Here is a 25,430-nt window from a genome sequence, read left to right as displayed (position 1 = left end):
CTTCCCATGTTGAACATTTTTACTTGCCTCAACCTACTCAACGTGGCCGCTTATCTTATCAGCGCCATATAAACGCTGTCAAGGAAAGCAGTTGAGCCACTGACGAAGACAAGTCCCTCTTCGAAACACTGAATACAGAGACGTATCTTATTCGACCCCTGTTGATCATAGCCACACATTAATTTGAAACAATAGGGGTGCGATTTTGTACGCGTTCCAAAACAGAACGGAGGCGGTCCGTTCCACCGAGCCACACACGAGTGGTCAATTTGAACCGTGACGAACGCCATGACGTCAATTGTGACGTGACATCTGCTGTCAATCATTTCGTGTCGTCTGCTCTCGGACGAAGGCATTGGAACGGACCGCCCATTTCGTGACGTAAAGAACGGACCGCCTCCGTTCGATTTTGGAACACGTACAAGATCGCACCCCTTTTCTATGCTCTGGTTGAACTAAACGTCGCGTGATGGCGCCACAAACGCTACTACTCCCATCTACCTCTCAGGTATTCCGTATATGATAATCGCCCACGCACAACCTTAAATTCTGTACCGAAACGGCCGGAAGGACTGGCGAGGGTGATCCGCATCTCTTCCAACCGCGCACAGCTACCGCCGCGCTGGCGTGGCGTCCCGTGTGTGGCGGCGGCGGCGTGGCGGGCTGGCCCATCCAGCGCATGACCAACTTCAGCGGCGACATCTTGCTGGGCGCGCTGTTCCCCGTGCACGAGCGCAACGCCACGTACGAGTGCGGACGCATCCAGGACGAGGGCGTCGAGCAGCTCGAGGCGCTGCTCTTCACGCTGCACAAGATCAACAACGACTCGGCGCTGCTGCCCGGCGTGTCGCTGGGCGTGCTCGCGCTAGACTCGTGCGACTCGACAGAGTACGCGCTCGAGCAGTCCCTAGACTTCGTCAAGGTGAGCCTTTGGTCCCCCGGCACGCGGTGGCAAAAATTAAAGCAGGAATACGAGTAACGCGACACGCTCGAAGCCTAGTAAGCGAGGTGAAGGTTTGCCCACTGCAGGTGAACCTATTCTTGCCGTCAAGTGTTCCGAAAAAATGACGAAAAAGATTAACCGAAGATTATGATATTCTCTAATGCGAAACTTGAACGCAGCTCTATACGTGTTTTAATTTCGCGATATATTGGCTAGCGTGGACAATCTGTCTAGTGCGGCACGTTACAGACAGGACGAAGTGCGGTGCGACTGCCCCGCTAATTGGGAGATCGAGAGAGACAACGCGTGGATGGCGCATGGGCGAGATTCACAGTAGCCGCCGCAGACAAACTCTGCTCATGCAGCGCTTTGTTTTCATACAGACGACGCGCACTACTGTGGCGCCATGTCGTAGCCATCGTAGCCAGAAGAGATTCTTAAGAGGAAGCTTTAGCTCGGGTGCTCCTATCTAAATACATGTAAAATGAGAATTCGTTTTTCTCGGCAACCACTGCACCAAATTTCACGAGGTTTGTTGCATTTAAGAGACAAACTTAACCTAGTGACTGTTATTTTCGAATTTTTGATTTAGGTTGTCAGGTATTTATTAAAAATTGGCCAAATACAGAAATTTTATAAAGACGAAACTATCAAGTTTACAACTCTGTAACTCATCAAGGAAAAATGATAATACAATTCTGTGAAATGCATCTAATAGTACATACAAAGCGGACAAAATTGATATGTTACACATGAATCTCAAAAAATTTAATAACATGGAAATACAGCTTTTGCAGATCCATTGCAAACAACGTAAGACATTCACGTAAGATGTAAAATCACACATCGAATTTGTCCACTTTCAATGATTTAATGGATGCCGTTCAAAGAACCGCGATATCTGTTCCTGATGCAGGGATATCAATTTTTGAACTTCGTGCTTCTATATTTTTCAAACTTCCGAATTTTTCAAAATTCCTGTTACAAAATTCAAACCGTAAATCGAAATCCCGCTTCCAACAGTCACTAGAATTTAATTTTCTATTTCAAGTGCAACAAATTTCATTAAAATCGCTCCAGGGGTTATCTCAGAAAAACGTTTTTGCGTTTTACATGTATTTGAATATGCCGCGTCGGAGTTGGGCCCAAGCTAAAGCTTCCTCTTAAGTAAAAGGTATTAAAAGGTAGCGAAAATGCGCTTCTGCCGATACTACATATAGAAACAAAGCGATGGCTTGTGCTTCCGACCCACATCAGATGCGCTACTTCGCCCGCGCCGCCGCCGCTACAGAATGCGCATGAGAATGCGCTCCGCGCGAGACACGCATTCCCGTGTTCACGCTTCCTTTTTGAACTATGAGTGACGCGACCTGTGGTATTCAAAACACCTAAATAGCTGCGATCAAATTTTGCATTACGGAGCATCGTAATTGCCGGTGAATTTATGTCTACATCTCTCTAATCTTTTTTCATCCCCAGCTGCGTTCCGCGTTCGCTCTTTCATCCGCTGCACTCGTTCACTCGGTTACGCCGGGAACGCTGACGATCTACGCAGGGACGGGTGCCTAAGAGCTGGGCTCTGAAAAAGTTGCCCGCACGAGTTACTGCATCGTTAACGGTATTCCATGCGCAGCATCAAATGCATAGCCTAGATCACAAAGAGTTCACACAAACCATCCACGTACGTGACATCACAGCTTCAAACACCCAGACTTTTACTATATCGGTGGTGCTCTCAAAGAGACACGGCCCACTAAAGATTTCGCCAGTCTCTTTCACGTGAGATTATGCGACTGCAGCCGGCCACCATGTCGTTTTGCAGTTAGTGCCCCGCTATGCACAAGCTGATAAGGATAAAGTGCTCCTGCGCAAGGGACGCCGAGGCGCAGCCGGGAAGACAGTAAAGTACGTGAGCGAGTCAGTTACTTGGAAACGTTGAAAAGTGTTATATGCTCTATTGTGACTTATGACAGGAAATTCGGGACCATTTGGGTCATTAGCTGCGCTTCCGCAGACCAATGAGAAATGCAGAGAGGTTAACCAGCAAAGAAAATCGAATCTACTGCCCTATACTGAATAATGGGGGAGGAGGAGCTAGAAAGACAATAGATAGGCAGTGAACACACACATGATTACCTCACGATAGCACAACACTGGATCACGTGCAGCGCAATGAATGCCAAATCAGGCTAAAGTTGCTTGTGCAGGCCAGTTGTCCTTAAAGGGTGTTGCAGTGACTTCGTCGTCCTCTGCTGCAATGGCTTATGAGCTCGGCACTACGAAATGGTTTTTCTGGCAAGTAAAGGCTGGATGTCTAGGCACTAAAAATGCTGTTTTAGGCACCTATGGCATGCACTAAAGCATGTCAGTAAAGGCACATACGGGCGCCAAATACTGTCCTTTAAGCATGTATAAGCTCAATAATTAATAACTTCCGCTGCGCGTGTGAGGATAAATTATTATTATTTTTATTTTAAGGAACACAGCTCACTAAACCTACGTCTAGCGAAATTCGTTTTATTTTCTCGCTAAAACGGAATGGGACAAGTTTCCTAGGTTACAAGATTGATTTGAAATTTAGTGTCACTAGGCAGCATGAGAAATATTGTGAAAACAGTGACAAACAAGCACGATCTCGAGATTTTCGGGTATCACGTCACACTTACTTTCACTGAGTATTAGTTTGTATGCTGAAAAACAACGCTTAACATCCACCGAGGTTACCGGGACATATTTGTACTTTAGAACGTTCGATGATCCAGTGCCCTCTGGCATTGCAGAATGTTCGCCGGTCAGAATCCCTTGACAGCTCTTTCACTGCCGAAAACCCGGAAGTTTTGTCCGAGAGTTTCGAACAAACTGTGTCAGCGAATGGTGGCGAACCTTTCCTGAATGACCAAAATGAGCACCACATTCCGAGCCATAGTTGCGCCTGAATATTGAAGTTTCTCGATGATGTCGGCTAAACACATGAAGTGAGCGCACAAACGTGCTAACTCTTCAGGTGTACCATCGCGTAGCGATGTTACACCTGAGCCCTTCTCATAGCCATAATTCCGTCTATTGTAAAGCTGTTACAACAGTCTTTACACCAACAAAGTCTTTGTGGCAATATTAGGCTTGCCTTCAGCCAAGTTTCCCAGCAGGTGTTAACAATATAAACAGAATATGGCTAGGATAAAACAAGAAAACAGTCATATTTTAGGCTTTATAAATTCAATATAGCCATCAACATCAATATAGGCACAATAAAAGTGTCACTAAAATGTTTCTAGATTAATAGCTCGTGTTTATATGCTAAATAGGCCCGATAAGGATGTAAGGAAGAAATAGGCATTCCGCCTAAAGTTCCAGTATATACTGATAAGGGTCTGTGATCAAAGCGAGCTGGCGCGGTTGCGAGCGATCGCCTCATAGCGAGGACAGTCACAGAAAGTGTTGAAGAGTATCCTCGCCACCACATTCAAGTCACGTACTGTACCGTGCTGTCGGTCATTCCACTGCTAAAAGCAAAAGACTTCGTAAAGGCGACTCCTAGCCATAGCCGACAAAGCAGAATGGTCTTGCATTGGCATTGTCCAGTAGGGATGCGAAGGCGGAGAGAAGAGTCCAAATGGTGCGGTCGTTTGTTTTAAAAACCTGGTGTGTCCTCGCAAAGAAGGTGATGTCTCCTGCCAGACTTGAAGTGAAGGGGACGTTTCAGCAATGCGTCATGTTGTGCCATGAGTGCAGCCCGGCCATGAACGTTTTAGATCCCACGTGTTCACACATCTAACTGCACTCTTCGTTCACGTTTCACTCAATGGCTGTTGCTCAGCAAACTGCAACTGCACTTCATCGCAGACATTTGTACAAGAATCGATGTCACATTTATGTCGCAGGGCTTTATCGCGCGGAGCAGCGTGGGCTTCGCGTGCACGGATGGCTCATCGCCGGCGTACCGGCATGGAGCCTTCGACCGCGTCGTCGGAGTGATCGGCGGACAGTCCAGCGCCGTCTCCATCCAGCTGGCAAACCTGCTCAGGCTATTCCGCGTGCCACAGGTCAGAGCCGCGCGCTTTCTAGAATAAAGCTACATTTGTACCTGGCTTGAACTCTGTTTTCACGCCAATACCCATCCACGTGCATGCAACCAGTGCGGCTCTTTGCAGCTCTTGACACTGCATACGCCATGTTGCATGCCGCGCATGTCGCACACCTTGTCTCAAAGAACCTTGCCCGTCCGCCACCATTGTCAGGAGCAGCACTGGTCAATGCCCTGAAGGCGTTCTTGATTCAAAGTAAAGGAATCAAAGTTCACGCAAAAAATGTTTCCTATATTAGGGTGTCTACCAAGTTGACATTTACAAATTCCCCGAGTTTTCCAGGTTTTCCCTGAGTGCCTTCGCAAAATTACCTGAGGTACACGGAACTTTGTTTTACGTCATGACAGGCTGACACCATGTCACCCGAGGTTGTCACTCTCTAGTAAGCATGCTAAAAAGTAAAAAAAACGACTTAATCCAGTTTGAATAGTAAGGAGTAGCATTTATTTCATTCAAAAAGAAATCAGAATGGAACACGCGGAACACGTGATTAGTAAAATGCAAAGCGATTAAATAATTTTGAAAAAAATGCTAAAACTCATTGCAAATCGAGCCGAACATTCTCAAATACAAATAAAAAGGAGATGCATACATAAATAAATGTTTTTGAATATCCACTTCAGTCAATAATTATGATCGACTGTCGATACATATGTGTGAAACAAATATGTGGTGCTTGAGACTCCACTGAAACCAAATCAAGTTGATAGAATGTCTCTTTGAGCATTTTACGATGAGTCATTATAATTACAAGGTAACGAAGTGTTCGGATATTGTAAAGTCAGTCAAGTTACGTTCCTTCATAAAAAGGAATAAATCCCCCGCTCGAATTACATGCGCAAGTTATTTATTGACCTTAAGCGTTTCAAATAAAAACATATATATTTCAAGGTTGCTACCGACATGCCCCACGTCAAGCGTCATATAAAACATGGTAGTGCCTTCACCAAAGCGACACTCTGTAGCGATACATATCACTCAGAAGCAAAATGGAAGTAATTTAGGTTATCAGAATATTACATTTGTCCTAAGCTTAATGTTCGTGCTCTAATCTATGCTGCCACTGCACAGAAATGGCAAAAATAGGTCGCGTCCACAAATGTGGACGCCGTGAGTGAAGTGGATATGAGCTATTTTTATCAATTGATAGCGAGGTCATTGGTATGAGGCCCGAACTTTGTCACAAGTGAGTGTCACAAGTGTACTAAGCACCCTCATAGGCGAAATACCCGCAACACAATGGAGCAGTGGGAAGCACAGCTCGTCCCCTCCGACCTGGCAGGACAAAAGTCCTTAATTAGCCAGGTCAGGCAGGCGGCAGAGGTCAGTGGGGCCCTGGACTGAGAGGCTCCGACCACCCCTCCTTCAAATATTTTCCATTGCAACAAAGTTTCTATTTATATTTCTCTCAACAGCTGGTGTGTCAACTTCAGCTGCCCTGACATACTCTCAGACCGCGCACAATGCTTCAGTATTGCGTTTCACTGCTTTAAAAAGTTTATTTTGGTTTGGATGAGGGACACCTGCATCTCGGCGTCAGCCAACACTTTGTTTTTTGAGCTCAAGCTCCTTGAAAGAAGCGGCGACAGGCCTCCTTTCCCATTCATACCTAAATGCGTAGGCCCTTTCTGTTCTCGTCCTCCTTCCACCGCGCGTTCGCCCCAGGGACCATTTGAAGCACCCCCCTTCGTCAATTGTACTGTCATCGTCCGATTTTTCGGACTCCCTAGGGGCCGCAAAAACGTCCGTAAAATGAACGCATGTATTTTACTGCCGTTAAGGACTCAAATCACCCCAGGCACCTCCGAAAAGGCCTACCAGTACACTTATTAGGCATATCGATGCTCGTACAGTGGCAGGAGATGGCGGATGGACGCGTGTATAATTAAGGAATAGATAGTGTGTCCCGTGACAATTGTCCCTTCTCACTCTTGTTGTGCTTCACCGCGCAACATTTTTGTACTGAAGCGAAGCTGACTTTTGGAAATCGGCATTATGCAACGTGCCGCGCTTTCCGAGCTTCGAAGCCAATCCCGAGAACTACAAAGACGGAGTCGGTGCCATTGCTTACAGCGGCGATTTCTTTCAAAGAAAAACACGGCGCCGAACGGCAAGAAGCTTAATAGCGAACGTTGAAGCAGCTAGGCTTAGCGTTAACCACGGCGTCGAGGTAACCAAACGGCGGCAGTGGTGGTTTTCATTAATGCCGTTTTGGACCTGCAGTCACGGCAAAAAGTCCGGAATATCGGACGACGAAGGACTCTTGCGTCTGAAATTTCAAACGTTCTTATACATTGACTCTATCGGGTACGTGGTGGTGCCACGAAGCCGTCCGAATTATCGGGCGTCCCGAAAGTCGGTCATTGACTGTACACTGGAAACACTTTCAGCCGACGACACGGCGTCAAAAGACGACTCGTTACAATCCCTCTCTGTTAAGCGAGCCAGCATTACCGCGACTTTTGTTCCCTTTCAATAATATTACAGTTAGTTCCCCCTGTTTGAAGCACAAATATCCCGAGTGCTACCAGATTATTCAAAATCCCTGAGATTTCCCGCTTTTCCCGGTTGTTAGACACCCTGTATATACTATCTTGAGGCGAATAGCGGAAAAAAGAGTCGCAGTTTAGCCCGAAAGGCGATGTAACCATTGCGATAGCAAATTAGAGCAAATTAGTGGACATCTGTTGAAGTAAGGATGGTAGTTTTATAGGCCGTATAAACTCGTAAACATTGCATACTAACTAAATTAACAAGCATGATGTCAAGCGCGCATAAGCAAACATGAAGAACCTGACTCGATGACCACGTAAACTCGCTGTGAAAACGCTGCCATGAGGAAACGTGGCAGCAGCAGTGAGCGAATTGACCTTCGTGCTGCCGCTCGCATCAACGTGAAGTATGCCGCGAAAACACGGCGCAGAGCGGACTCTGTACCCATCGCAGATGGCTTTCAAGATAGACTGGCCCGGCCAAGCGTGCACGGCCGCTCGGGCCGCCCGGAGCAGAACGCGCTCCCCCCTTTCCCACCTTCTCCCCGAAGCCTCGCGCGCGACGGAAGGCGGCGCGCTTCCCCTCCGCTTTCATCCGCTGCGTGCGCGAGATTAAGCCGCGATCGCCGACTCAAACTCTCGCACGCTTTCATTCGCACATACAGCATACGGCGCGCGGCGACGATTTGATCGCTCTTGGATTTTATACGGAACCTCACGGCGACGCCAACGGCAGAAATGCGCCAGGATTGTCCATATAATTGCTATCGCAATAAAGATGATACAAAGGCAATGGAGACGAGCACAGCGCTTGCCTTTGTATGAAAAAAAAATTTTCCCACTGTTGCCTTCCAAAATGAATACCGACTTGCGCAGCGAATCATACTTTTGAATTATACTGCTACTCTCACTGTTTCAGGTGAGCACCCTTGGCGGCTTGAACAGGTCAGGAGTTCGATCCCTGTTAGGAATAATGTTTGCAATGACTTGCCCTTCCAACGCCTTTCTCAAGCTAAAAAGACGGTGTACTTGCCTTTTCACTCGTCGTACTGTATTAAAGTGGAAAGTTGGGCGAGTTGGTATACATTCATAATGGGAACAACGCGAACAAGGTGACAACGAAGTGCTCGTCCTGTGTCTTTTCACTCCGTCGTCGTCTTGTTCGCACTGTTCCCATTATAAACGTCGTATTGTAGTTGGCTTGTGCTGCCCGCGTACCTTCTGTGTCGGAGAAACTCGATGGAACGCTTTCCTCAAGCTGCAGTGCTGCTGAGGAAGTAGCGACATGTGTCGTGTGCCCACGAGTGCACTCCTTCAGCACAGCTGACTGACCGCTGAATCCTGCATGCGCGCGTGCCCAGGTGAGCTACCAGTCGACCAGCCCGACGCTCAGTAACAAGCACAGGTTCGGCTACTTCTTCCGGACGGTGCCGTCGGACGTCAACCAAGCCCACGCCATCCTGGAGCTCCTGCGCGCCTTCCACTGGACGTACGTGTCGGTCGTCTACTCGGACACTGACTACGGAAACAAGGGATACGACAAGCTACAGGAGCTTGCTGCCCGATACCGCATATGCCTCTCCAATCCACAGGTGTGTCTCCTGGCGGTTGCTGACCATATAGAGGGGGCTGACTATGCCATAAAGTGCTTCTTCTGCCAGAGATGGAGACGCCAAGAAAATATAGACAAATTCAAAACTGCCTCGAAACCGTCAAGGTAAATTACCCTCAAAACCAGATAACACAATCATGGCTGAATTTGCCAACACGTAAGTTAGATATTTGACAATGGCGTCAGATGCAAGACTTATGTGCAGGTGAGTCTTATGCATATTCGGTAAACACCTGAACGTTCGCACCTATCCGTGGTGCGCCTCGTCTACAAGAGGATTACGCGATATACAGTTTCCATACGCAATCAGTCGTTTCAGACTAATTTCTATAGCACCAGCTCATGGCGACTGAACCTCCTTCGTATGCTGCACCATAAGTGCACTGTAATCAGGGCCGAAATATGTTCCGTTGACATAGGGATATAATTACCGAAAGAAGCGAGTGTTAGTCATATTTTGGTGTCCACGACAGCGCGGCTATGGAACGACGTGTAACCTACCCTCCAAAGCCGGGCACGCCACATGCGAAGGATAAATAGATCAATTGAAGTTGCACGCCGTCCTCTATAATATAATCTTAGCACCAGTATCCGCTAACACGCTTCTAGTGCTTCTGGCCACCCTCGACAGACGCAAACATTAGTAGAAGCCCACTGGCGCACAATTGCACGCTGGCGCTCACGCAACCTGCTTGTAACGGTACTACACCGACAGGATGTGCCGACGCAATGGCGCTTGGGAACCTCGAAACGTCACTCCTTTGGCACCTGCAACGGGTCACATACGGTCAGTGATATGGAAAACTTCGTGACATGTACAATGTTCTGCACATTTGATAAAATTAAATAATTTGGTAAATTGAATACCTACCATCTTTGCTTCTTAATGCTGTTTTCTTCTCGGGCAATTGCTCCTTTTAGCCCCTTGAAGCACTGGATAAGGACTTTGGACATGCATGCCGCGGGCACGCGCACGCAGGTGCACGCGACTTGTACGACCTATAGAATACTCAGCTGACGTGAAATCTTGCGGCCCTCCCGCAGAGCATCCCCGTGGACCACTACACCGACGCAGACTACGACGCGGTGATCCGCAGCCTGACGCACCGCAGCAGCGCCCGGGTGGTGGTGGTGTTTGCCGACAAGGGCGCCGCGCGGAGCCTGATGCGCGCCGCGTGGCGCAGGCGGGCGCGCTTCGTGTGGATCGGCTCGGATGCCTGGAGCGGACTCGAGAGCGTCGCACAGGGCCACGAGGAAGTCGTCGAAGGCTCCATCACCGTGTCGCCCATGGTGCAGCCGCTGAACGGGTTCGAGCGCCACTTCAGCCAGCTGACGCCCGACAACAACGCGCTGAACCCTTGGTTCCCTGAGTATTGGGAAGAGAAGTTCCAGTGCCGACTGCCTGACTTCCAGGTCGGCCTCTTACCTGTCGTCTTTCCGTAGCAGTATTTACGCGCGGGCATTTTGCGCGCCACGGATGCTTTCTGACTGTTGCGAACGCGTGTGCAAAGAGCCCCTTATATAGTGAAGGCGGAAACAGTTGAGGCCAGCAAGTTAATTGCTCATGAGAGTCCGAGGAAATGAGCATCGAATTCTGCTTAATTTCCGCCTATTTCTCTTGTCGCGACATGGCAGAAGACACCATGCGTCACTGCACCGGAGTTCGATATGGCACAGCGAACAAAGCAGCGATTCATTTGAGCATATGCTTAGACGACCGGATCAAGTTTCCGTAGAGTTAGGAGAAGCAACTTGGTTTCATGACCTTGCACATATGCTCGGCAGTGACAGTATAAAGCATTCGGATTTCTCACGATATTGTGCCGAAAAGTAAGAAGTTCCCATTCCGGTATGCTCATGCAGTGGGCGCGACTTCGCCCATGGCAGTCGACCTTTCGCCCATGGCAGTCGGGCTCACGATGCACGCACATAATCAGGGCAGCAAGCTTCAGAGTGGCGCGCTATGGAACAATGGTTTATGGTACACCGAAGCCAAGTCCACAGAAGCAACGAATGGTGCCCTAGTAAGCAGAAGAAATTCTGTCAGAAGCCATCTCACGATGGCTGTCGGCGTCAATGCGATTAGCGTTCAAACAATGTAGCGAAACACCGTATTGGTGAAGACACCTTTATTAACATGTGGTGGGTCAAGTAGGCTAAGAATGTTAATCGTTAATACAACCATGCTTTCGGACGCAACAAAGAAAGCTTCACTAACAATGGCTTCTAAACCGCAGCCAGTTTGGCCCCGCTGGCACTGTAAAATTAGGGTTCAGCATATCCGACTGCGAATGAACTATAGAGGCGTAAAACTGTTTCATGACAGCTAGAAGGGCACGAGTTCTCGCTCCTATAAGTCGGACATGTCGATGTAATTTACGTTTCTTTTTTTTCGCACTCTGAATTCGGCGAAGTATAGGCTAAGAATGCTAATCACATTTTCTTGATATATACATACTGCAGGCCGCAGTCGGGCCCAAGCAGGAGTGAAGAACAAGAAAAGACGTAATACACGAACGGCATGTTAAGGGTATACAAATACAATGTCACAGGGAAAAAAAACACTTAAATACAAATCGTGAGTCGGGCAGTCTTGCATAATCAACATGTTACATACCGAAGTTGATGTTTGAAATATTATTAACGATGGATTCTACCCAAGTAGACGAAACAGCTACTTCTGGTAGTTTATTCCAGCAGGCAATGGCGGCTGGAAACAAAGAATACTTGTGCGAGTTCGTGTGGCTTAAGGTTTGTTTGACCATTTTACCGTGACCCGTGCGAAGTGAATGTCTCGTGAGGTCAGGTACGTAGGCAGAGCGACTGATCTTCAAGTGGCCATGATAGAGCTCATACATAAATTTTAACCTCAGTAGGACTGTACGATGGACTAGTGACTGTAGGTTAACTTTCATGGCTAACTGGCTAACAGTGCTCCATCTTGAATAATCTGAGAAGGCAACCCGAACAGCTAATCTTCGTATTCGTTCCAGTTTGTCAATTAAATATTTCTGATACGGCCTCCAAATTGTATCGGCAAACTATAAGGAAGGTCTTACTAGACTTTTGTAAGCTTTCAGTTTTGCAGGCACTGTTGCCCCGCGCAGTATCTCTTTCAATAGTGACCATTTACTCTGGGCTTTGCGACGAATTTCATTAATGTGGGTTTCCCAACTTAGGTTATTTGTCACAGCTACCCCCAGATATTTTATGCACGAAATTCTGGCTAGTGGGGTATTGTCTAATGCGTATGTAAAGTCAAGCGGGTGTTTTCTGTTGAAATGTATTTTGTTTTAGCAGTGCTTAGTGTCATACCCCATGCCTTGCACCACTGTTGAATAGAACGTAAAGAGTTAATTCACGTGAGTTGATCTGAACAGTTAAGCGCTGACTTATATATGACGCAGTCGTCTGCGAACAATCGTGTATATACCGACGGGTGAACACAGCACTGAATGTCATTGATATAAATTAAAAATAATATGGGTGCCAAAGCCGATCATTGCGGGACACCAGAAGAAACACTCAATTCCTCAGCGGAACAGCAATTCACAGTAACACTTTGTTTCCTATTAATAAGGTAACATGAAATATAGGATACAATATCTTTATGAATACCACAAGCATGAAGTTTGGTAATTAAGTCAGCGTAGGGAACAACATCAAAAGCTTTAATATTGGTTTGCGTCATCATTTAAAAGCTGCCACCCAACAAAACAAAATCGCCAATCAACCACTTCCATCCCTCGGGAGACTCGATGACGAAACCATGGCCGGACCATACATTCGTCACGTGACCCACTGCCCTCGAAGCGTTCACGCAGTTCTGCGACAAGACAGAACGAATCCCCTCCTTGAAGTAGTTCCCTGCCAAAAGCAGCCACATGATCGCTCCGCCACATGTATTTCGACTGTCACGCGTTAGTATGTGCGATCTTATAGGGGGCGGGCCTTCTGACCACGTGCGCTGGTGCCGCGCAGGAGACCCCTTTCAACAACCAGTTCCGGCTGTGGTGCCCGAGCGTCGGCCGGCGAATTCGACCGGGCTACCGCGGCTTACAGTTCGTGCGCGATGCGGCGTACGCGTTCGCGCACGCGCTTCACGACATGCAGCGCGACCGCTGCGGGCCGCAGCACCAGGGCCTGTGCGCCTCCATGGCGCGCGAGATGCAGAGCGACGCGCTGAAGCGGTACCTCGAGAAGGTATCCTTCAAAGGTGGGCGCCGTGCTCGGTCCTCTGTCACGAGCTCTGCGCGATTGTCGCATGCGCGCTCCAAGTGACGACACAGCGTGAATTGCAGTTATCACAGTGCTTGATGAAAGACCAGCATTTTGACATCTACTAGTACCTAGCATTTCACTGTTGACGAAATTTGCGTGCGCCTATATTGTGAATGCTTGTTCATTCTGTTATCAATGTGTAGCAGGTTGAAGGCCCCTTAAGGCACCTCACTTTAGCCGTTTAGAGTCATTCTTTATAGGCTGCAAATCGGAGGAAATGAAAAGATTCGCGATGTGCGTGACGGCAGGAGAAGCCGGTGGTCACCCGCCACTTAGAAAAGCATAGAAATCATAGCTGTATAGGGTGGTGTATTACTTTAATGTTTCTGCAACCGTGTTTCTAATAAAGGGAGAGGCAGTGAAAGCACAAAAAAAGGGAGCGCCAGAGTCAACTTAAGAACAGCCCGGCTACCGGGAGCCGAATCCACGTCTTTATCGTGTGAGCTCACTAGCTCCACAATTTCTTGTGCAGTTGAGTACAGGTGTATGCAATGAATACATGAAAACATCAGTCTGTGAAGCTCTTAATCACGTTCTGAACAGCCTGTAGGCGCCATAAGTATCAAGGCCCTTACCGACTGCTGAGAAACCAACGGATCGGTGACATAGCTATGCAATGCGTCTGTCATGAACACACACACAAAGAAAAAAAAAACACTGCCAGATATGAAACCATCACTATACGCAATATATATAATACTAGCGTTACCACTCTGTCTTGTGCAGCCATAACAAGTTACTTGTCCAACTATGCAGACGAAGGAGGCAAGACATTCCGGTTCCTACCGAGTGGAGATGCGCCTCCACGCTACAGCATCCTCAACTTCCAGCGTCTAGACAACAACAGCGCTGCCGACGGTGGTCTGCCTCGCTACGGCTGGCGGCACGTGGGTAGCTACTCGCGTGAGTGGGCCTCCTTCATGCACTGAGAATATCAACAAGGTCTCCTACGCATTTATCGCGCCTCCATTTTTAAATATGGAAACTAAGGTAAATGTAATTTTAATCGAGTGAACTGCCTGCCTTGGCAGACAAGGCTTGCTCACTAGTGGCGCTGTCGTGATCACGCAAAGAAAACCTAGTTGCTCCAGAGCAGCGCAGTTGCGGGAAAGGGTCGGCAAAAATTATTTCGAAGCACGGATCTCCAACTACTCTTTTATCACCTAAGTTACTCAAACCTTGTTTTTCTTTCTTTTCAAAGTTATTCCTCGGAATTTTGAAAATGACATCCCACAAACAAATGTCATGTAAGAAAACACCGACAACACATACCTTTTATGTTAGATCTTCTCAGACTGAAATAATAAAAGTGCGAAACAGTAACGGGAGATAGGCCCACACAAGTGGCTGCGTTTCTACCAGAAAGCTCGCCTTCGTGCGTAGCGTTCCCCGCCAGCGTTTCCCGGTAAACATTACGAGGACATAAGCTTCAGTTGCCGGGAAGCGTGAAAAGCAATCAAGAGATCTTTGAATGCGATCTCGTTCCAGTCAAAAGCGAAGCTTAAGCGTCCTCCAAATTTTCAAGCGAAGCTTGTATTGGCTCACAAGTAGCGTTGTCATGGTCACGCAAAAAAAAATAGTTGCTCCCAGAGCAGAGCAGCTGCGGGAAAGGGCGGTTTGGTGAGTTGACGGTTGGTGGGCAGTTGGTGAGCTGTACCGGCGCCGGAGCATGAGTCATCAGCAAGGATTCTAGCTGCATAGACACGCGCTCACACCACGTGGGCAACCAGTCAGAGCCGTTTCGCTTCCGCCGAGGAGGAAAAAAGCAGGGAAGGGTTTCGCGCGCGCAGTGCCGGCCTCGTTTCCGTTCAGTTCAGTATGGTTCAGTTTCGGAAAACGGTTGGGACGCCCACACGTTGTGAGTTCCTCTAAGGAACAGGCCGCGTTCAACAAGCAGCGGCGAGAACTCGCCCGTGAAAGGGCTCGCCGTCGGCGCACCGATCCAGCCGTTAGACCCGACCGAGCCCAGGCGATCCGACAGCAACGAGATCCCGAGGTGAGGGAGCGCGAGGTCGAAGCCATCCAGCACCGCTACCTGTGGGTTAATTAACCGTGACGAAGGTCAAGTGCACGCACGATAAGCTTCGCTTACCTCCATTTTCTAATAGGGGAAGTATTGTTTTGGGCAGTAGTCATTTTACAAACAGAAGGGTTCATTACAAGACTGCAGCCACGTAATAATCAACTCTCCGTAAAAAAGTCTGCAGTTCGCTTGGCATTCGTGGTCACTCTGTCATAAGAAGTGTGCTTCTGGCGACTTCATTCCCCATAGGAACTCTTCTCGATGGGCTTCGCTGCCCGTCATAAAGTAATAGGAAAGAAAATACAAAAAAAAAGATTCTTGTCGACATCTTGTAAGCGTTAACGTTAGATCGTGGCAATTCTGCAGCTTCAGCTAGCAGAGAATGATATATACCCGCAAATCGTTATTACCGCGAAGCCGAATGCACAATATGCGCGCTCCAAGGGCGTTCTCGTACAAACTTAGAAAGAAGGCGATCACAGTCCTCCGGTGCGCGCAGTGGGGGACGATGGCGAGGCCAAGCTGGACCTGGACCTGGAGGCGCTTCGCTTCAAAGCGGACGAACCACGGTTCCCGCACTCCTTCTGCAGCGCCCCGTGTCGCCGTGGACAGGCAAAGCTACAGCTGGAAGGAGACACCTGCTGCTGGTTGTGCAGCAACTGCTCCCAATACCAGGTATATATCTTTCGGTACATGGCCACTCGATAACTGCATTCAAGCATGATTGCACAGGCCTAATAACAGTATTCAAGGCTGCCTGCGTGCATTTAGTTCATTGAAGAAAGGGTGATTGTAGCGGAGAGGAAGAAGGCTAAAGAAATCAATATTTGTTAAATAACAATTCAGGATCATAGCGAAAATGCCTATGGTTGCTCAAGAGGATAGTGAGGAATACTGAATTGGTTCAATTCTCGTAGCGCATACCTGGATCCTTTAAGGCTCGGCACAAGTTAGATGAAACACTCTGCGAGAGGCTTGTCCCCAAAGTTCGTGCAGTAGGTTTAAAAACAATTCATTTCGCAAACTTTCTGAATGATCATTGTCGTCACTTCCATGCAATGCCCATTAGAGACAATACACTGGTTCCACCTCTTCTTTCATTGCTGGAAGCACCCTTGGAAGTCCTTTTTCTGTTAAGCACTTCGGCAGCGATGTCATTTCATTTTGAATTTACATCAAAACCCCGCAATGCCGCTCCCAGAGCACCCTTTTGCATTTGGGGAAGGGTGCAGCATGCGCTGAGTAGGGAGGATGTTCCGGCACCGTGATGCGTTCCGGAACAGTGCCCCTCTAATTTTATTGCACGCGGCGCACACGATCTTTCAGACGCTTCAGGAAATAACTCCAAGTCGAAAGCTGCATGGATGGTTTGACCTTCAACAAGGTGCGAGACCGGGCTAGTTGGTATTCCATAATGACACAACCAGCACGAAAGTAGACACGTAACGTAAAAAAGCGACAAGGACAGGCGCTGTCCTTGTTAGTACAAGGGCAGTGCTTGTTGCCTGGAACGATCCTTAGCAAGAACTCACTATCGTCAGAATTTTTGCAATTTAATGCAATTCTTATCGTCGTCACTTTTGCTCAGGAGTCGCCAGTTTCTATACCATTTTGGCGCAAACATCCTTCATTTTCAAAATTTCAGTCAACATTCCGTCAACAGACAACTTTCTCAACCAAATACTTCCGATATCATTACAACAGTCATTCGGCAGTCACCGAGCACGAGGGAACGCACCGGACTAATCCTTCACCACACAAGGTGGTGAAGGGGGGATGGCAGCGTCCTAGTCTGACATCGTCCTTGCGGTCTTCACAACCTTTCCGAAAACGCTGTACCCACTTGAACAGTTTTCTTTAGGGCCTCTTTTCTGTCGGCTTTCCCTTGTGCAACATTTGATGAATTTCTGCGCCGCTCTTACTTAATTTCACAAGTAACTTTATATTGATCTTTTGTTCCGTCGATCTCCATTTCGAAAGACTGAAACGGGGTTGTGCAAAAAGTGCGTGCATAAAATTCCGCCCTGTCATGCAACAGTCCGGCTCGTACTAGAAGTCACCTGGGTGCTTTTGTTTGGAGAGAGCGGCGCTGCTACACCCTCTTCCACAATTTTGCATTTTTGGTGACTCACTACACGAACTTTTGGGACAGACCTCGTATATCCAGTGTGCAGACCTCTTACAAGGAACTTCCAAAGGGCGTACTTTAAGCCAACTTGACTGGACCAATGTTCTAGGTTGTGCTGTATAAGAACGTCCCGAGTATGCGACTAGGATGTTTTGACCATTCGAGGTGATCCTGCCAACATTTTGCATTGTCTGGGAGCATCCTCGTTCCGTCTTTTTGAGCAACTTGTTCAAACAGGCTGATTTCTTGAGCGCAGTACCTGGCGGATGAATTCCACTGCCGCGACTGCCCCTTGGGAACGGTGCCAGACCCAGAATCTAAGGCGCGCTGCCTGCCGCTGCCCGAAGAGTTCCTAAGTTACGGTGACCCATGGGCTATCGCTGCTCTGGCGGTCGCAGCGCTGGGTGCCGCGGCCGTAGTGTTTGTGGCGCTCGTGTTCCGTTCGTACGCCGACACGCCCGTGGTGAAGGCGTCAGGGCGCGAGCTAAGCAGCATGCTGCTGCTCGGGCTGCTGATGTCGTATGCCCTGACGCCGGTCATCGTGGCCAAGCCGTCGGCGTGGAGCTGCGCGCTGACACGCTTCTTCCTGGGCCTCTGCTATGCTGTATGCTATGCGGCGTTGCTCTGCAAGACCATTCGCACGGCGCGGATCTTCGGAGGAGGACGCCGAAGGTCAGTGCATGTGAAAGCGAAATCCCTTGTACCACGGTTTCTGCGTGGACAGCCCACACACATTAATAATAGTACACCGAGATGGAAAGGAGGTTACCTCTGATCATGTATGCTAATGATACCGGTAGCGCTTCGAGCGATCGAAAGACACGCAGGAAAGAAGAAAGAAATGCTCCAGTCCTAAACCACTGTAGTTCTTGAGCGAGGCGTCCCAGCACGCAGCAGAGAGCACATCTGGTCATCCGAAATGACATATGTGGCTTTGGCCACAGCTGTACAGAAAGCATGCAGTCCGCTGTCATCAATAGCGGGCCAAATTGCATGGTCAAATCGACACTTTTTGGTCCTAACGCAAACGAGACCAGCAGACCTGGGAAAAAAATACACTGCGAGACCAACAATTTCATGTTACGAAGAAAACTCGTCCTGCGACGGCATTGCTATACTTAAGTACATAGCCAACGTTCTCATGCATGGCGCATCAACGCCAGGTAACTTGACTTGCTTTTCCAATACAAAACCTTTTATGACGAAAGCTTGAATGCGGCAAGCGCTGCTTCTCACTTTTCACCTTATTTATTTGAACCTAAAGACAGTCGGCTGGCTTCGCGCCTCAAATAGTGCAAGAGCCTTGCGTTACTTGGATAGTGTTGGTCCTTTCCAGAGTTACACGGCTTAGGTATGCCGATTCTGAAAGCACCAACTTCTTGCTTACGACACCATCAGCCTGCCATCTTCGGTGCAATTGCCTTATCTTTTTCAGGCTGCGCTATACAAGCCCTCGGTCCCAGCTACTGTTGGCGGGCCTGCTGATCAGCGTACAAGCCACCCTGGCCGCGGCGTGGCTCATGCTCGAGCCTCCGTCTGTGGCGCACGTGTACCCAAGCCGAGCGCGCAACGTGCTTGTTTGCCAAGGCTCGGACCGTGCATCGTACCTACTGGGGCTAGTTTACCCGTCACTCCTGATCGGAGTATGTACCGTATACGCTTTCAAGACGCGCAAGTGTCCCGAGGGCTTCAACGAGGCCCGCCACCTGGCGTTCGCAAACTACACCACTTGCGTCATCTGGCTCGCCTTCCTACCACTGTTCCTGCTCTCCGGGTCACCAACTATACGCACGCTGGCACTCAGCTTCCTTCTCAGCCTGTCCGGTGCTGTCCAGACAGCTTGCCTCTTCGCGCCTAAAGTACGTATGAACGGTCTCGATTGCAGCTACTGAGATCCGCCATTTTGTATTGGCAATGCAAATGTTTCCCAACTGTACAGCTCGTCACCTGTCATAAGCAGTCTAAAGCCTACGGAAGCGGCGCGTCTGCGAGAGCATTAGTTTAAAAGGCGGCACCGCTGGTCAAAGAGCGCAGTTCTGGTCATGCGCTGCCAGGCAGACAGGACACCGCTACCACGCGTGGAATGCGTAAGGCAGCTTTCCATTTTCTGCCGCTCCCAGAGCTTGAAACCAAATCAACCTGAAAGAAATTACACGGCTTGAGATGAAAACTTTAGACAGGTTAGCTCACCATGCACCTTCATTGTGGCCCTTTCCAGAAGGACAACTGCCATGTGAGCTTGTGCTGTAGTGCAGACTGCCCCGCAATCCTGCCATCCGCTTATTTTCCTAGATACTCATTACAACGGCTGCCTAGTTCAAGTTCGGTCAGGTCCCGGAAAGCTCGGATCCGTGCATGTGGTTCCATGCAACACCACCAGATGGTGTCGCTTTCCGTGCATCACTAGGGTGCCTCGATGTAGCGAGCCGCCGTAAAGGCGGAGACATTTGCTTCGTGACGGCCACATGGAGCAAGCGCACATACGGTGGGCAATGGAGCGTCGGCCGATATTCTTGTTTAGCATGCGCTTGCGTCAGCAAATTCAGGTGTTTAAAGGTCTTGCACATTTACTCGCAATCCTAAGCGCTTCTTGCACACAGAAATAGCGCATCTTTGCATGCATAGATCTCAGAGAAAATGACTACTGTGCAGCTAGGTCCGCGTTCGCCAACTGAGATGCTCAAACCGATGAATTACTCGAAATGCCGGAGAATTCAATGCAACGCGCAGGGTATAGGCACCGAAAGGCTCCTAAATGAAAGGCTTTATTAAGCAGACTTGCGCCTGCTAAAAACTGCACAACTTCGCGGCGGCGATAGCAGCAAACGTGCTCGGCTTTAATCGATGAACAGGATGCCTGCCGCTCTCAGCCGAGCTCAATTTAAAGCCGGAAAGAAACTTTGAGATAACATGTTAAAGACAACGACAAAATTCTGGAACCCGACGTAGTCGCACGTGGCTCGGATCAATCGAGATAAATCTGGTCGCATCTCGCGTCACAGAAGAACTGATAATTCGGCGTGCCGGCCGCTGTAAGAATGATCAAACAAAGAAAAGAAAGCTTCGCGGCATTATTAGCCGGCACACAGCGGTACACAACACCCTCGCATGCTTGTTTTTACGACTGAACACAGTTCAACCGCCCAGCACTTGGCGCACAACCCAGAAGCTTCGCAAACGCCCTAACAATGCTGCTTTACCAACGCTGGAAGGAACGGGCGCAGCAAGCGACTCATCCCAATATGGCGACCGCGGAGCAAAACGGCGGCGCGGCGCAGGCCAAAAGGTGTCACCAACCTGTAAGGCGGCACGCTACATCGAGGCACTCTATGAATCACGCGGAGGGACGCTCATCCATCTATCCTGCGGGTGGCGCGACGCCCAGCCTACCCATTGCGCCCGCAGAGAAGGTTCTTTGTTTTATGGTGGAAGTTTTAAAGCGAAAGCTTTACTGGCCGCGGCCGTGCTCCGAGGAGGCACATGACGTCACACCGCGTTCCTCGTCGTTGCGTTCGCTTCCGCTCGCTTCGCAGGCTGCGTCGCATGCCTGATAACATGTCGGGGTATTGAAAAGGAGAGCTCGCGTGCGCCGCAACCACAGTTGAGGCGGCAGTATGGAACGGCGACAATTCTGATAAACAGGAGGAGGCCTGGAATCGGCATCGGAACGAATCGAAGGAAACGAATCGCCCAGGAAACAGACGAACAGCGCGCCGAACGACTGGCTAAACGCCGCAACATAGCTAGACAACCAGACTAACCTGGACTTGCAATAAAGATTAACCAAGGCTAACCATGTTATGCCTTAGCTTTCGCTACGTATATCCTGGCATAGCCGAGCTAAGCCACTGCCAATTTTTTGTAGCGGCGCGGGGCGTGGACGTTTGCCGCTAGATGGGAAGCGCTGGCGGCGGTGACACTTGGCGCGCGTTCAGCTGCGCCAGTGTATGCTTAAAAAATCGGCGAGCCCTCCAGCATCGAAGAGTTGCGTGGTAGTTTAAAACAGAACGTTATAAAACATCATTTACACAGTATTGTCATGGAAGAATCAGCAGGATCTTCAGAACACTAAGCGATTCGGCGACCTCGAGAGCGAGAAAGCCTAGCCCGCACCGCAGTCCTACAGCCTAATGCTTAAACATTTGCGTTACACACTCGTAACTGTCGTGATCATTTTCGGACCCCCACTGTCTGTCTTGTTTTACAATATCCTGTGACCTCGCTTCCCTCTTTTGGAAAAAAATAAAATGGGGCGGTTGGACGTGCGTGTTAGTACATTGTTTTACTATTCTAAATTTTTTCTTGCGACTTTCGCATTGCCACTGTCACTATATATAAGATCTTGATGTGAAATGCCTTTTTCGTTTCTTCTGTAACGGAACTCAATATTCCGGCGACAGCCTTATTCATGTGCTACTTAGGTTTGTCCCTTTCGTAAAGAGATGAAAAACTTCAGTTGCATTGTGTCAAATGCGTAGGTGTACATCGCTCTGTGCAAGCCGGCCAAGAACACCCGCGAGGGCGTAATGAGTCACCACCACGGCGGACGCTGTGCTGCGGTTGGCTGCGCTGTGCACCCGCCGTTAGCACTCAACAACTTGGCCAAGGCCGACAACCTCGACAACATGGCCGCCGAGGCTGCTGCTGCCGCCATCGCCAACGTCAAGCCTCCCCGCGGACAGAGCAAGACCCTGTGACGCGCGCGCCCGCTTTCCACTGCCCCTTTCGCAAAAATTGCAGTAAATGGCTGTGCTTGCAAATTTTTGCTGCATTTGCATTCACACTAAAAAGTTACACTCGAAATGCCAACAACCAGCTATTATTCTAGCTGTCTGTATCACTTGAATATCATCTGCACAGCACAAGCACAGTGTGCGGTGATACCAATGCCTGGGTGATACTATATCTACAGTCCGACGCTGATAGCTGTATAGGCTCTAGATGTAGTACATGATGTACAGTCACATCATGCACTTGCTGCTGTTCTCCTGAACTGCATTTGACAGAATGGCATGATTTCTTTCCTCTTTCCCCAGAATTATCAGCTTGACAAGGTACTCCCTGGCATATTTGAAGCAATGCTTCACTACATGGCATATTGGAAGCGAAGCTTCAAATATAGCTGTATCAAAATTCTTTCACCTAATTTCATTCTTCAAAATTTGACAAGCACCAAGCTACACCCACCTAGAGTGCTCACGCCAGCAGCGAGAGGTTGTGAGCTTGATTTCCACTGCCACCGGGCACCCGTTGGTTCAAATGGGCACAAGTGTACTCCAGTAGGCCTCGCATTCGGCACTCTTCAAGGGTGATACATTTGGGAAAGGAGCCTGCGCCCTAAACTCCCGTTGAAACCCTCGTGAGCACACCAAAATGGCAGCCATTTCCCATGTGGCGCCCCAAATGAACCTATTGAGGTGGGGAAGACTTCGGGTTGGAGATAAACAACCCTTTCCAAGCACTGAGGTCCTATAATGGCCTATCACCAGGCTGGGAGCACACTTGTACCCACTTTACCGGTAGGTACCCTGTGGCAGTACTCGCCTCTCCAACAGGGCCGTCTGTGGTTGGACAACCAGGCACCCATAGACAACTGGTAAATCTCTATTGAGCCCCCTTTTCGAGATGTGAACCCTCAAAAGAGCCAAGCACAAGGCCATGGAACATTTTTACCCATTAGAAAAAGAATTTTTAAATTAAATTATGGGATTTTAGGAGCCAAAACAACTTTCTGATTATGAGGCACGCCGTAGTGGAGGACTCCGGAAATTTTGACCACCCGTGGTTCTTTAACGTGCACCTAAATCTACGTACACAGGTGTTTTCGCATTTTGCCCCCATCGAAATGTAGCCGCCATGGCCGGGATTCGATCCCACGACCTCCCATGCTCAGCAGCCCAACACCATAGCCACTGAGCAACCACGGCGTATCCGATTAGAAAAAACCAGTAGGTTTCCGGCGGCACCGGGATTTTAACTCGGTACCTCCCGCATGTGAGGCTATCGCCAGGCAACCGCTTTGGTCTGAGCAACAACATGATCAAACAACTGAATGTCTTAGAAAGAATACAAGCTAGCATGTGCATGAGAGGTGCTGGTCTAAGATGTAAGAGTATGTAATTCAATGAAACGTGGGTGAGGTGGGTTGCGCAAAGCAATTTGACTGTAGTAGTTCCTTCTTAAGCAAGTCGACTGCCATACAGTGGTCTAGTGGCTTGGTTCAAGAGTCTGTGGAGGTTTATTAGCGAAAACGTATCCACCTCTTAAAGAAGTGCATTGTGTATCTGGTGTTAGAAAGCTTTGATATATCAAGTGTCCTTTTTTTAGACCATGCAGAATTTTAAAAAATCGGCTGTGGCAGATAGCATTATTCTAGTGCTATTATTATTATTATTTTTGCTCGAGGAATTGAAATGTATAATTGACTAACAAAATTAATACTAAATAAAATTTTATTATTTGCTTTACAGCACACTCTGCAGTTTGAGTGAGTTCCACTTGGAACAAATTATCAGGGTGGCACCAGTTTCGAGATTTTCATTCCCAAAGCATGTGATGAAAAGCATGGGGGTTTCAGCTACTTTTGTACTTCAATGCATGAAACAGCTGTTTGTCAGAAAAGTAAATGAAACAATAGTGCATTTTTATTGCAAGTTTCAAGGCACATATCTTGAACACCGCGCAAGCCTTAGAAGTTGTTCCAAGTGGATGTGCAGTGCAAGCTCACCAGCTACAACTAGTAAACTTCAATATATACCTCAAAATAATTAATTAAAAAGTTCATTAATGTAGTTTAAATAGTTCATTATGCACTTCAATTTCTCATGAAAGTAATGTCCACTGCTTCAATAATACATCATAAGGACTACAATTATGCCATCTACCACAGGCAGTTAAAAAAAATTCAATAAAGCCTAAAGAAAAAAAAAGCCGCCCTGTATAGTGCAATAAGCACTGTATTATCCTGATTCATGCAGGTGCATGCTCAAAAAATGTGGACATGGTCCCACATAACTGCACTCGCTGCTGCAGAGGATTGCACAAGTTCTTATAGGATGTCATATTATAAGCTCGTGGCTACAGTCACATTACACATTGTTAGTGTTGTAACTATAATATTATCACTTAACTACCAAGTCGTCAGAACTTCCTCTTTGTGTCATATTTGGTGCCGTGTTGGAATATGGTTAAAGCCCGACAGTGCTTACATACATGTGTCAAAATACATGCACCCTGAACGGTTGCAAACAGGTGCAGAAGGTGGGCACTGCAATTTTCCCAATGTTTCCAAGCTGGAGCTTACGCACACTTGCCACAGTCCAGCGTGGAATTTTGCAGCATCCACAAAACTTTTGCTAAAGTGGTCCACAAGCACTAGTACGTATACCCTTTTTATTCTAAAACCATTCCTGGACATTCCTCCACTTGACGTCTCATCTGAACTTAAAAAAAGTTGATGGAGGTGCCACTCTTTTAGATGGAAGTGGCCACTGTGCTTCAATGGCACATCCACAGCAATTTGTGAGGTAATATTTCCCTCTTTCAACATCCCCATGAATGCACTGGGGCAAAGGTGCATTTTTTAAGCAAGTTCTTAAAGTAGAAATTAGCAAAGAATGTTATTGAAGCACAGTGCTTTCCTCAGTTAAGGCACAGCACTGTACTCCAGTCAGTGTGGATGAGGAAAAGTTTCAAGTCAAGGACCAATTGTCATTATGGAGGTTAGTGGTATATGTTGGTGCTGCTGTTCTACAAATGACAACACTAAAACAAAAACATTATGCTTGCACCTAATTTGCATTTGCAGCAGTAAAAGAAATACTGCTTACTGCCTTCTCATGGTGTTTTTGTCAACCACAAAGCCAA

At 48.2% G+C, this 25,430-nt stretch overlaps 1 protein-coding gene across 1 annotated transcript in view; it reads left to right on the top strand.

The window, feature by feature from the left end:
- Positions 1-22,340, top strand: part of LOC142575323 (metabotropic glutamate receptor 2-like) — a 41,528-nt gene extending 19,188 nt beyond the window's left edge. The window contains exons 3-12 of the mRNA XM_075684585.1: positions 612-922; positions 4,825-4,986; positions 8,882-9,112; positions 10,177-10,545; positions 13,114-13,348; positions 14,170-14,316; positions 15,936-16,111; positions 17,821-18,236; positions 19,000-19,423; positions 22,043-22,340. Coding sequence (XP_075540700.1) covers positions 612-922; positions 4,825-4,986; positions 8,882-9,112; positions 10,177-10,545; positions 13,114-13,348; positions 14,170-14,316; positions 15,936-16,111; positions 17,821-18,236; positions 19,000-19,423; positions 22,043-22,261 — 2,690 coding nt within the window. The 3' untranslated portion in view covers positions 22,262-22,340. The remainder of the gene's footprint in view (positions 1-611; positions 923-4,824; positions 4,987-8,881; positions 9,113-10,176; positions 10,546-13,113; positions 13,349-14,169; positions 14,317-15,935; positions 16,112-17,820; positions 18,237-18,999; positions 19,424-22,042) is intronic.
- The last annotated feature ends 3,090 nt before the right edge of the window (positions 22,341-25,430 follow it).

This window comes from Dermacentor variabilis, chromosome 3 (assembly GCF_050947875.1).
Source record: "Dermacentor variabilis isolate Ectoservices chromosome 3, ASM5094787v1, whole genome shotgun sequence".
Lineage (NCBI taxonomy): Eukaryota > Metazoa > Arthropoda > Arachnida > Ixodida > Ixodidae > Dermacentor > Dermacentor variabilis.
The sequence above is the reverse complement of the archived record's forward strand: the minus strand, read 5'-3'. Positions and strand labels throughout refer to the sequence as shown.